The following is a 12861-nucleotide window of genomic DNA, read 5'->3' as shown; positions in this document are numbered from 1 at the left end:
AAAAAAAAGGTCATGAAGAACCTAGGGGCAGAATGGGAATAAAGACGCAGACCTACTAGAGAATGGACTTGAGGATATGGGGAGGGGGAAGGGTAAGCTGTGACAAAGTGAGAGAGTGGCATGGACATATATACACTACCAAATGTAAAATAGATAGCTAGTGGGAAGCAGCCGCATAGCACAGAGAGATCAGCTCCGTGCTTTGTGACCACCTAGAAGGGTGGGATAGGGAGGGTGGGAGGGAGGGAGATGCAAGAGGGAAGAGATATGGGGATATATGTATATGTATAGCTGATTCACTTTGTTATAAAGCAGAAACTAACACACCATTGTAAAGCAATTATATTCCAATAAAGATGTTAAAACAAACAAACAAAAAAAACAAAATGTGCTTTTATAGTTTTTCAGATCTGTTGCCTAACTCCTAGGGCATATTACCAACCCTGTTTTTCCTGTTTAATTTATTAAAAACAATGCTTCTCACCCTGTTGAAAAGTGAGCCGTGTTGAGTCATGAGAGTGATTTACACACGAATTTACTCCCTGGGAGTTGAGAGAGCACTGGATCAGCCTCTCTAGGGGTGGAGCAGGGGCAGGGGGGAGAGGGAAGGGCTCATTCAATTGATTAAAAAAAAAACCAGAGAAGGAGACACATGCCCCGAGGTCCACAGGCTAAGGTACTGAGTCCTGTTTTCTCGGCTGCCATCTGGCCTGCCCCGCGAGGTCCAAAGGGGAACTCGGTTGGGGTCTCTTTCCTTGCTCTCCACTCTTGGCTGGGAAGCTGACTTCATCCCTTCCTGTAGGACATGCAGGCACAGTGTGTTTCTCTCTGCCTCCTGGGTGCGATGGTCTTTCTGTGCTCAGCGCATGCCCGAGGTCTCAGGAGATGTGTGATTTCCATGGACATGCGCCGGATAGAGGAGAGTTTCCGAGGGATCAAAAACGCCATTGTGAGTACGGGTTTGGGGTGAAGGTATGGGCAGGGGGGCGTGCCTCACTTTACATCTTAACCGTGGATAGCCAGTTCTTTCTCATTACCTTTGTGTCTCCGGAGAATGTGGAGTACTCACTGCTTGTGTCTGTTCTTATGTTTTCCTCCACAGCAAGCTAAGGACACCTTCCAAAATGTCACCATCTTGTCCACATCGGAGACCCTGCACAGCATTAAGGTACTGGCCTGTGTCTGCTCGTTCCTCTATTGCCATTTTTATGGTGAAGTGGCGCAGGGCTGAGGGAGAAATCCTCACCCTGTGTTCTTCTCTTTCCTAACCTCCAGTGAACTCTGATGCTCCGGCTTCTCACATGTCAACTGATGCGTGAGGGCGCACTCGTGTCTCAGCGACCTTGAACCCCATGGGAGAGTGTTCACCCAGGGAGTGACTGGGGTGCCACATGCTCAAATGGGACAGGATGTCTAGGGCTTAGGCTGACTCTGGAAGGTTTCATGGGGAAGCTGAGAAAATGAGCAGTGACTTAAAAGCTGAGTAGGCTTGGGGTTAGTGGCTAAAAGAGATGGAAGGGTTTGGGGAGAATGGGTATGTAAAATCAATGGATACGTGTCAGGGGACATAGAGGCAACCAGGGGGAATTCCCTGGCGGTCCAGGGGTTAGGACTCTGAGCTTTCACTGCCGAGCGCGCAGGCTCAATCCCTAGTCAGGGAACTAAGATACTGCAAGCCGAGAGGCACGGCGGAAAAAAAATAAAAGAGACAACCAGGCTCGTGGTGTGAGGGACATGAAGGCAAGTGGAAGAGAATGAAGTGGACAAATACGTTGGAGTAAGTTTTACCAAGAACCTTGAAAGCCAGGCCAAAATGGAAACTGACTGGCCGAGCCTCGGCCTTCTTTTTTTTTCTTTTTTGGCTGCGCCGTGCGGCCATCGGGAGTCCCTGCAGGTTTCTGAGCCAAAGACTGTGTGACCACAAAGTCTTTTAGACAGTCTGGTGATGTTCTTTACAACCGCCGGCTTGAGGCACGAAAGCAGGGAGGGGATCAGTCTACTGGTCCAGAGAGAGGTGGTGAGTGTGTGTTACAAAACAGTTGGCTTACGAGGTGATAATTCACTTTACAGAAGGGGCCACTGAGCAGTGCCTTTAAAAGTGAGCTCCTCCAGTCTTTGTAAGCATTCTAGAAAGATCCAGTTCTTTCAGGCATTTATGTGACAGAGTGTAAGGTACATCCACAAAGACTTACTTTTTCCTTGGGCTTCTCTGCACGAGATAATTCTTCTAAGCAGTATTAGGCCTGATTTATTTATGGTAAACACATGGAGCCACTTCCTAAATACTATTCCAGCCAATGGTATAAGAGACTCAGAGGATATGATAGCTGGAAGGGACCCAAAAGGCCATTTGTTCCAAAACCATCATTTTCAAGTGACCAAATTGACATTTTGGGAGAAAGAATGACTAGTTAGTGGTTGAGCTAGGAATAGACCCCCCCAAGTCTCATGCCTCTGTCTCCAGATTCTTTGTCCTCTCAAGGTCAAGAAGTAGCTGATGTGGCATAAGGAAAGGGGTCAATGAGGATGCAGGTCTTTGCCATATTTCTCCCCTCCCCCTCTCCCCCTCCTTGATAAAACAGAGGTTGCAGCTTTTTGCCCCGTTGGTTAAGGGAATTAGCAGGAGCAGAGGAAAAGGAGGGTTTTTGTGTTGCAAGGTGAGTTTCCACATCAGAAAATCTGCCTGTCGGACCAAGGAGGCTTTGCTGCTTTAAATGCTAATGAAGATAAATGCACCACTGGCTGTAGCCACTTCCCTTCTCAGACTGAGCCATAAATCTCCTGCGCTGGCTCTCAGGGCCGGGTGCAAACTGCTAGAAGGAAACTCTGCCTGGCCAGCTGCTTTAAACTGTGCCTGGGGAAGTCAGGAGCTTTCCCTTAGGGAGAGCTGCATTCAGCCCAAGGAGGACTTGCCCAGATGTGTGCATTTCTGCAGCTGTCAGTTTCTATTCTTGCACATCTCAGCTCCATCCAAGTGATCCCTGAAGTTTAAAAAGGACAGACTGGAGGAGAGCTGAGCAGGGTGGCCAGGATAAACACAGTGTCATTACACTGGAAGGAATATGTGCCCAGCATAGGCCTGACATGCAATAGCCATCGAATAAACACATGTCGGTGGCTAGGAGATGTTCCAGAGAGGCAGACTTCAGCACAATGTAAGGAAGTACTTTTCAAGAAAGCTGCTCAGACATTGGTCCTTTCAAAAGGGAGGTGTCTGATGGAAGCGGTTAAGCAGAAGTCAGGGATGACATGTTGGAGATGCTGTAGAGAGAATTCTAGTCTCTGACTGGGCTCCATCCCTTGTGAATATCTCCTGGCCATGTAAAAGGAGGGTAAGAACCGCCATCTCTCCTTGGTGCCTTTGTCATAAGTAGCTTTGGTGTGGTTAAGCGGACCCTCTGAGACCAATATGAATTTAAAAAAATGACTTTTAGTTTTCTCACTCCTTCTTGCCCCTACCCAAGCAGGCTGCTTTGGTCTCTAAGATCGTAAGAGAAGAGGGCCTCTGGGGCTTTCCCTAATTTGTGTCTGTAGCCCTTAGATGCGTGCTGCGTGACCAAGAACCTCCTGGCGTTTTACGTGGACAGGGTATTCAAGGACCACCAGGAGCTGAGCCCCCAGATCTTGAGAAAAATCAGCAGCATTGCCAACTCTTTCCTCTATATGCAGAAGACTCTGCAACAATGTGTGAGTCACCAGCAGCATCTGCTTTCCGTCTGCCCCAGGGAGAGCCCAGGACATGCTGGCCCCAGTCAGTGTTCTGAAATGGATCCTGGACTCAAAGGAAATTCCCTGCCCTGTCGCCCGTGGGAAGAACGGTTGGGAGCCTCTTCCAGTGGTCCCTCCTTGTCCAGGGCTTCCTCCTCATCAGACCCAGTTTCCTCATGGATAATCTTCCTGTGGTGACCGACTTATGTCAAAGCATCTCTTAGGTGATGCCAGGGCTGGCCTGTGAGAGAGGCATGTTGAGGATTCCGGGCTTATCACAGGCATACCCCTAGTTTCTTGGTCTCTGGCCCTCTGGGGTTTCCATACCAATTAACCTCTGGGTGGTTCCCTGGTATAGCCTCTCCTAAGGATCACCTATTCATTCATTGTGATCTATTAAAAACAAGCCTCAGAAATAAAACCAAACCCACACAAACCAACAAAAACTTAGACCAGGAGAAAACCTGGGTTCTGGCCCCATCTCTGACAAAGATTTCCTGTGTAACTTTGTGGCAAGTTACTTCACCTCTCTGTGCCTTGGGTTCTAAAATTGTTAGAAGAGGTCATGACCCCTGTCCCACTTACATTAAGATTCATTTAACCAATTATTTAATTAACTGGCCCAACATATTCATTGAGTGCCTACCTAACGCTGTACTGGGTGGTGACACACAGACTTGGAACCTACTCTCCAGGCCTTTCCAGCCCTGGGTAAGTGCAAGGTGACTCTACAAGCAGACCCTACTGCCCCCTTCTGCCTCAACCTGGGTTTACTCACCTGACTCTCACCTTGGGAGGAAGGAGAACTATTATTCCTCATGCGGGAGGTGGCGGTGAGAGCGAGCCAGGGTGGAAAGGTCTTCTGATGGGTGCTGTCTCCGCTTGATCACAGCAGGAGCAGAGGTTGTGTCACTGCAGTCAGGAGGCCACCAATGCAACCAGAATCATCCACGACAACTACGATCAGGTAAGGCAAGGGAAGAGGATGGGGAAGATGGAAATGGGATGTCGGAGCCTGATTGGGCAGCCTCCTCTCCATTCAAATTCATTCATTTACTCAACAGTATTTATTAAACATCTTTATTGGAGTATAATTGCTTTACAATGGTGTGTTAGTTTCTGCTTTATAACAAAGTGAATCAGTTATACATATACATATGTCCCCATATCTCTTCCCTCTTGCATCTCCCTCCCTCCCACCCTCCCTATCCCACCCCTCTAGGTGGTCACAAAGCACCGAGCTGATCTCCCTGTGCTATGCGGCTGTTTCCCACTAGCTATCTATTTTACATTTGGTAGTGTATATATGTCCATGCCACTCTCTCACTTTGTCACAGCTTACCCTTCCCCCTCCCCATATCCTCAAGTCCATTCTCTAGTAGGTCTGCGTCTTTATTCCCATTCTGCCCCTAGGTTCTTCATGACCTTTTTTTTTTTTTTTTTTAGATTCCATCTATATGTGTTAGCATACGGTATTTGTTTTTCTCTTTCTGACTTATTTCACTCTGTATGACAGACTCTAGGTCCATCCACCTCACTACAAATAACTCAATTTTGTTTCTTTTTATGGCTGAGTAATATTCCATTGTATATATGTGCCACATCTTCTTTATCCATTCTTCTGTTGATGGACACTTAGGTTGCTTCCATGTCCTGGCTATTGTAAATAGAGCTGCAATGAACATTTTGGTACATGCCTCTTTTTGAATTATGGTTTTCTCAGGGAATATGTCCAGTAATGGGATTGCTGGGTCATATGGTAGTTCTATTTTTAGTTTTTTAAGGAACCTCCATACTGTTCTCCAGAGTGGCTGTATCAATTTACATTCCCACCAACAGTGCAAGAGGGTTCCCTTTTCTCCACACCCTCTCCAGCGTTTATTGTTTGTAGATTTTTTGATGATGGCCATTCTGACCCGTGTGAGATGATATCTCATTGTAGTTTTGATTTGCATTTCTCTAATGATTAATGATTACTCAACAGTATTTATTGCAGGTCTGCCCAATTCTGTGTCTGCAAAGAGTGTGTTGGTCTTACCTCATCTGCTAGTTTCCTGGGCTCCCCTTCCCTATCATCCTTCCAGCATTTTCTTATGCCCTCACATATCAGACCTACGTTAAGTTTTGAGGGAAAGCACATACTGTTTAAGATGGGGGTGATAACAGAGGGAGCAAAGATCTCCAGAGAACTGTAAGCTGTTATACATGAAACATGCTACCTGCTGGGTGTCACTGTGGCCAGTAACTGACGTCAGCATCCTGTGTGATGATGAAGAATAGTGCTTCTCATGTAGGTGCAGATGTTGAATGCACACCTCATGTAGAGGTGGAGTTAGAAGCAGTGTTTCTTACGTGTATCATTTAGAGATTCTGTTAAAATGCAGGTTCTGGCTGGTAGGTCTGTGTTTCAACCACACTCCCAAATTATGACAATGCTTTGAATAACAAGGAGCTGGGGGGTCTGTTCAGACCTCTGCTTCTTTGTGGAGAGGCTCCATAGGATAACATCACAATGGCTGAAACTCGTATTGTTCTTCCTATGAGCCAGGTATTGTTCTAAGCACACTAAATGTATTAACACACTTATTCCTCACAACAATGCTATGAGCCATTACCTGCATTTGATAAGTTAGGAAATCAAGGCACAAACAGGTTAAGTAACTTAACTAAGTTTATACTGCAACTAAGTGATGGAGGTAGGGCTCGATCCCATGCCATCTGGCTCCACAGGACATACTTTTGGATCTTACCATCTCCTTCTATTCTGCTGAGGAAGAGCTGGAATAAGTCAGGAGACTTGGGTTCCAGTTCAGCTCTTCTACCAACCGGCTGTGTCACATTGGGTAGGACACATCCTCAGGGGCTTCAGTGCTTTAATTTGTCCAATGGAGGCACCCCCTTCTCCCTCCCCACTGCTGGGCACCTCTGGGATTGCAGCTTTCTGGGAGAGCAGAAGTACTAAAGCAAACTGATATGAACAGGAAAGTAAGCAGAACTGCCAGAAAAGCAAGTTGTTTTTTTTCTGGGAAATATAGGAAAAAGAAAAGCAGAAGGCAAAGAATGAAGACCTTTTCATTTTGTTTATAAGTTGCTGACATGATTTAACTGCTTGTTTGTGGAAAGCAATTTAGGCCACCTATTAGGAAAATAATTTGGGGTCTGTATGCCCTGCAGATATAATGGTTGAATAAAAAGCAAACCTCATGAGGACCAGAACATGGGGAAAGTGATTTGAAAACTATGACACGGTCTAGAAAGGCAAGTTCTTATGATGATTTCCATGGTTTCAGTTGGAGGTCCGGTCTGCTGCCATTAAGTCTCTGGGAGAGCTTGATGTCTTCCTAGCCTGGATTGACAAGAATCATCAAGGAACTTCTGCTGCCTCAAGACAAGAAACCTAAGTGTGGTGGATGAACAGCCCCTGAGAGGTTTCCAGTGGGAGACAGCCAACTTTGAAGGGGAGGGAGATGGGGAAGGCTCCATTTTTATGCAAATTAGGTCTTTTTGAGGAAACCTTCCTGCCCATTTGGAATTCTTTTCTCTGGGGCTGAGGTATTGTAGGGGAAAAATCTAGGTTTGAGCACATCTTACCCTGTAGCTACAAGTCTCACTGGCTGGGCCCAGGCTGTCTGATTCCACCTGAAAGTATCCAAGCAGTCTACTGTCATATTTATATGAAATATGTTTGTCGAAAGGTCCTGCGGGCCATCCTGGAGGGAGAGGGTGGGCTTTCCCCTAATTTATTGTGAACTTGTCTATCCCGTGTCTGTGATGTGATCTAAGTGGTATCCTGTAGTGCATATTGTACTGACTGATTTTTTGAATAAACTCTGTTCTTTACCAATTAGTGGAAGTGTCTTCTGATTCAGGGAGAAGGAACGATGAATGGTGACTATTAGAATTAAAAGGGCCTTAAAGAACAGAAACAGATGGGGAAACTGAGACCTAGAGAGGGACAAAAATTTACTCAGAGTCCCAATGTGAGTTAGTGCCAAGGGTTTCAACTGGACTCCATCCAGCTCCCTGTCCTCCACATAATGATCAAGAGGATGAACGTAGGGCTTCTGATCATGGCTCCATCTTACTATCACTCCACTTCTGATCTCTCTTTCTCTGTGTTTCTCTCTTTTCTCTCTGTCTCTCTGTTATTGAATTGGGTCCCACTGCTCTACAAAATCAATACTCACAAATGTTGATAGAAAGGAAATGTGCCTTCAATCAGAATGCTGGCAATCTGGGGAGGTGGACTCAGCATCCCCCAGAAACCACCTCCAAAGATTCTGCTCGGACGTGAAAGCTTTTAAAGGGAAACAGGGAAGTAATCTCAGTTTATCACTGAGTTAGGGGGTCAGAGTCGCCGCCATCCCCTACCGTGTGCAGGCTCGTCGACTCCTGATTTTTCTTTAGATGCTATCTTGTTCACACAGTTTGTTCGCAAGATTACTGAAGGGGAAGCTGGGGAAGAGATCTGGTCATCTGTTGATTACCTATTCTTCATTTCTTTTTTTAAAATTAATTAATTAATTAATTAATTATGGCTGTGCTGGGTCTTCGCTTCTGTGCGAGGGCTTTCTCTAGTTGCAGCAAGCGGGGGCCACTCTTCATCGCGGTGCGCGGGCCTCTCACTGTCGTGGCCTCTCTTGTTGCAGAGCACAGGCTCCAGACGCGCAGGCTCAGTAATTGTGGCTCACGGGCCTAGCTGCTCCGCAGCATGTGGGATTTTCCCAGACCAGGGCTCGAACCCGTGTGCCCTGCATTGGCAGGCAGATTCTCAACCACTGCGCCACCAGGGAAGCCCTCCCTATTCTTCATTTCTATTTCTTTGATCTACGGAAAGAATCAACAAGTTAGGCAAAGTGATCAAAAGATTTGAAAGGTGTGCTAGGGAGGAGATGAGTAGAGCACTGGGGTGCCTGGGTTAAGCTCGGTGACAAGACAAAGAAGACAGCTCTTTCCTGCAAAGAGCTTTTTCCTGCCAAAAGCTGCTTACATCTCTTTCTCTCCGTCATTCCTTTCTAGCTGCTCCCAACCTAGATGTCTTTTCTGACCCTAAATTCATCCCGCATGGGTATGTATGTGGGGTTGGAGAGAGGGTGTTTCTGACCAAGGGATAGCTGTCATGGTGACAAAGCTGAATGAGTGCAGCCCAAGGCAGGGGGAATTCTCGGTAGAGGGGTTCTGGCCAAAATGGGCACTAATTTCCAGGTGGACAGTCCTCAGATGGTTAATGACGATAACAACGGATACTTATTGAGCACCTGTATGTGCCAGGTGCTGAAATAAGTGCTTTACATGTACTATCCTGGGTCACTATCTATACTGTAACTGGCTGGCTGAAGCAACTTTTCTTTATTCCTACCTGGGAAAGAGATTTCACAGAATGTGCTTTAGTGGACAGAGCAGGACCTCTGAAGTCAGACAGAGCTGGTTTCCAATCCTATGTGACTCTGAGCGAATAACTTAGTGTCTCTAAGTCTCAATGTCTTCTTCTGTAAAATGGAGATAATAGCACCAGTCTGCAAGTGTTGCTGTGAACTACAAGTGAGGCGAAGTCCCCGCTAGCCCCAGCAGGGTGGGAGGCTGCACGTGTAGTGTAAAGAGTGCCAAGTCAGGAATCACAGTCTGGTTCCAAGTCTGCCATGACTTGACCAGGGCAGGTCACTACATTTCTTTGACCCTTAGTTGTCTGTAATGTGGATACTGACCCCTGTGTTATCATTTAAAAGCCGGAGCATTACGATGGCCTAAGAATCCCTCATATCTGCACACACTGCCTTCCCAACTCCCTTTCCTCTTACTGTGTCCCCTACTTTTTGTCCAGGCTCAGTACCACCCTACCACACTGGCCTACTTCGTGTTTCTCAAACATACCAGTCATGTCCTCACCTTAGGGCCTTTGTGGTTTGTGTGTATGTATACACACGTAAGCTAAGGTAGGATTAAAAAAACACTCCACTGTAATGCACGAATGTGACTAATAGACTATTAAGAGGAAGCAAAGTTGTTTGCGGAGGACTCAACCTTCCCAAGGAGACTTGGCTGGATGTCTGTACTGAGCTGGCTGGATGATGGCAGGACCAGCTTCATTAGAGCATTTCTCATCTTCTGTGACTCCCCAAGGTGTGCTTCCCACAGACACCTGCGCGGCTTGCACCTCCATCTCCTTCAGACCTTTACTCAAAAGGTATACTATTTAAGCATTAAGACCCCATTTCCGGGGTTTCCCTGGTGGCGCAGTGGTTGAGAATCCGCCTGCCAATGCAAGGGACATGGGTTCAATCCCTGGTCCGGGAAGATCCGACATGCCGCGGAGCAACTAAGCCCATGTGCCACAACTACGGAGCCTGCGCTCTAGAGCCCATGAACCACAACTACTGAGCCTGTGTGTCACAGCTACTGAAGCCCATGCACCTAGAGCCGGTGCTCCACAACAAGAGAAGCCACGGCAGTGAGAAGGCCGTGCACCAACGAAAAGTAGCCCCCGCTCAACGCAACTAGAGAAAGCCCACGTGCAGCAATGAAGACCCAACTCAGCCAAAAATAAATAAATAAAATAAATAAATTTATTTAAAAAAAAAGACCCCCATTTCCACCTTCAGCCCATCTTATACCCCTTTCCTGCTTCCCCAACATCCTATTTTATTATTATCTGTTTCTCCACTCGAATGTAAGCTCCATGAGGATAGTTCAGTTTCTTCACTGCCTGGCACTTAGTAAGTGTTAAATTCACATTTCATGAATACGTGATCTGGATGCATTAAAACGATAATAACAGCAAACATTCATACAGTGCATTCTACATGCCAGACAGTCGTCTAAGAAATATACATAATGTAATATATTATGAATATATATTTCACTTAATTTTCATGACAGTCCTATAAAAGTGAGAATGAAATAAAATGAAAAAGGCCCCCTCTTTGAATGTTAACAATACAGATCATTAAACCTTAAGGAAGAACCTGGGCACAAAAGTTAAGTAACACCTGAAGTCGCACAACTCGTAAGCAGCAGAGCCAGGCTTCCAATCCCAGCAACCCGGTTCCAGGTTGAACTTTAATGTCAACAACAGTGTACAGGTGTTGAGCACTTATTATGCACCAGGCACCGAGGTGAAAACTACTTTCGTTTTCTCCTTTCCTCCTCACGATAATCCTCTATGGGGAAGATTATTAACAACCCAATTACACAGATGATGAGGTCTGAAGTTTAGCGAGGTTCAACAGCACACTGAGGGTCACGCAGTTAGTTGTGGAACTGGGATTTGTTTAATTAAACAAGGAGACCGTTACCCTTAGGTGGCTGTAATGCCCTGGTGAGTCTGTGTAAGCAAACCAAAATCTAAGCACGTAAACGCTTCAAGGTTATGAAATCAAAATGCTAAGGACCAATCACAAACACCCAACTAGGCTTTAAGCTGTAGCCAATCAAATAGCTTCCTTTCTTTGCTTCCTCACCTTGTCTATATATGTCCTTCCAGGCTTCTGATCGCAGAGAGCTCCTAACCACTTCTGGTTTGGTGCTGCAGATTCCAGTAGATTTTTGCTCAAATAAAATGGTAAAAGAATTTTAATATGCATCAGTTTATCTTTTAACAATACCCAACGCAGGTGTTCTACTCCACCTTGCACTCATGGTGGACAAGAGAAGAGGAGCTTTACTGGCATAAGGAGCTGTACCTTCAGGAAAGAAATATGTTGTATCAATGGTTGTAAAGTAGAGGAGGAGGAGATGGAGCACGAGAGGGAGGGGGAGGAAGCACTACTGACAGAGAAGCCCCACCCCCATATCTCCTGCCTGCTTACTTCACTTTCACCACTTTGCTCGTCTACCTGTCCTTGCTCTCCTTCCAAACTTGAAGAATGTGTCCTGGCTCTTGTGTAGTCCACAGAGGGCCTGGCACAGAGTTGTGCTTTTTGTTCTTGGTGTTGTTATTTTTTGTTTTTGTTTTCACAGAGGTGGTGCTTCATAAATACCTGCTAAGGAACCAACTATAAAATTCACTCCCAAACCATACCTTCTGAGTCCCTTGATTAGCCCCTAGGAGGAGCCCTTGAGAAATCTAGGGCTCATCTTCCACCGCTCAGGTGCAAGGGGAGGGAATCCGTAGCTTGTGGCAGGACCATGCAGGTACTTTATGACCTCACTTAAGTCTCAGAGGAGCTGAGGAGGTTGTAGGTCTCATCCCCATGTGACCAGCAGAGGCATCTGAGCCTCGGGGAGGTGGGAGGACTTGCCTGAGGTCACATGGCTGAGGGATGGCAGGTCCAGAAAGTGAATCCAGGTCTGATCTTCCTGGCTTTAGTGCTCCCTCCCCTTGCTGCTGGGGGAGCTTGCTTTGTTTGGGCCAAGTTTTCTAACCCAGAGCCCAAGTTGCTACACTGGATGCCAGCAACACAGATCTTTAAACCCAGGTGCATAAAAAGGGGCCTGGACTTGCCGGCAACAAGCCTGTGAAGTTACACACAAATTTATGGACCAACACAGAGCAAAGAAGCAGAGGCTGACTTCTGAATGTGTCACAGGATATTCCTGGCCCAGACGAGTCTGGGCTCCTCCTGGAGGACATTCTATCCCCCTTCCATCTTCCAGAGCAGATCACTGACAGCCACACAGGCTCAGGGCAGCCTGTCTTTTGGAACCACAGACTTGCCCAGAAGTTTGATCAAATGGGTAAGAGGGTAGGTTTGTGTGAAATCCTGGTCCTGCCATTTATTGTGTGATCTTGGGCAATATACTTAACCTGAGCCTCCCTTACCACATGTGCACAAATTAAGGAGATAGCTGCCTCATGGATTGTTATAAGGATTCAAGATACCATTTACAGTAGCTGTGTAGTAGGTGTAAAGTAGGTGCTCATTAAAATGATGGTTGTTACTATTTAGTGATTTTCAACTTTTCTAATCTTATTTCCCATAAAACACTGTTGTTTTCGGAAAGGCTTCCTCTTACTGTTTTTTTAAACTAGCAAGTGAGACAAGGCAAACTGTGCTGCCTTCCGGGCCTGCACCTCCAGGAGGCTCTCAGCTGAGCCCCCTCACAGGGGTGCTTGCAGTTTCTGTGTGGCCAGCCAGGCTCCAGGCAGCCTTCCTGATTCTCCTGTTACTCAGCCCACCCCCTGAAGGCTCTTCTGCCCGTACCCTTCCTCTGTCA

General features: G+C 46.5%; 1 protein-coding gene across 2 annotated transcripts in view; it reads left to right on the top strand.

Annotated features, from left to right (window-relative positions):
* Positions 1-10083, top strand: part of IL19 (interleukin 19) — a 31396-nt gene extending 21313 nt beyond the window's left edge. The window contains exons 2-6 of one of the 2 annotated variants that reach the window (XM_082471143.1): positions 803-949; positions 1103-1168; positions 3535-3687; positions 4601-4675; positions 6999-10083. In XM_082471143.1, the coding sequence (XP_082327269.1) occupies positions 806-949; positions 1103-1168; positions 3535-3687; positions 4601-4675; positions 6999-7109 (549 nt within the window). In that variant the 5' untranslated portion in view covers positions 803-805 and the 3' untranslated portion in view covers positions 7110-10083. Of the gene's footprint in view, positions 1-235; positions 950-1102; positions 1169-3534; positions 3688-4600; positions 4676-6998 lie in introns of those variants that run through there. The other variant, XM_082471144.1, reaches the window with a different exon arrangement.
* The last annotated feature ends 2778 nt before the right edge of the window (positions 10084-12861 follow it).

This window comes from Balaenoptera physalus (assembly GCF_965194825.1).
Source record: "Balaenoptera physalus genome assembly, chromosome: 1".
In the NCBI taxonomy this organism is placed as follows: Eukaryota; Metazoa; Chordata; class Mammalia; order Artiodactyla; family Balaenopteridae; genus Balaenoptera; species Balaenoptera physalus.
The sequence above is the reverse complement of the archived record's forward strand: the minus strand, read 5'-3'. Positions and strand labels throughout refer to the sequence as shown.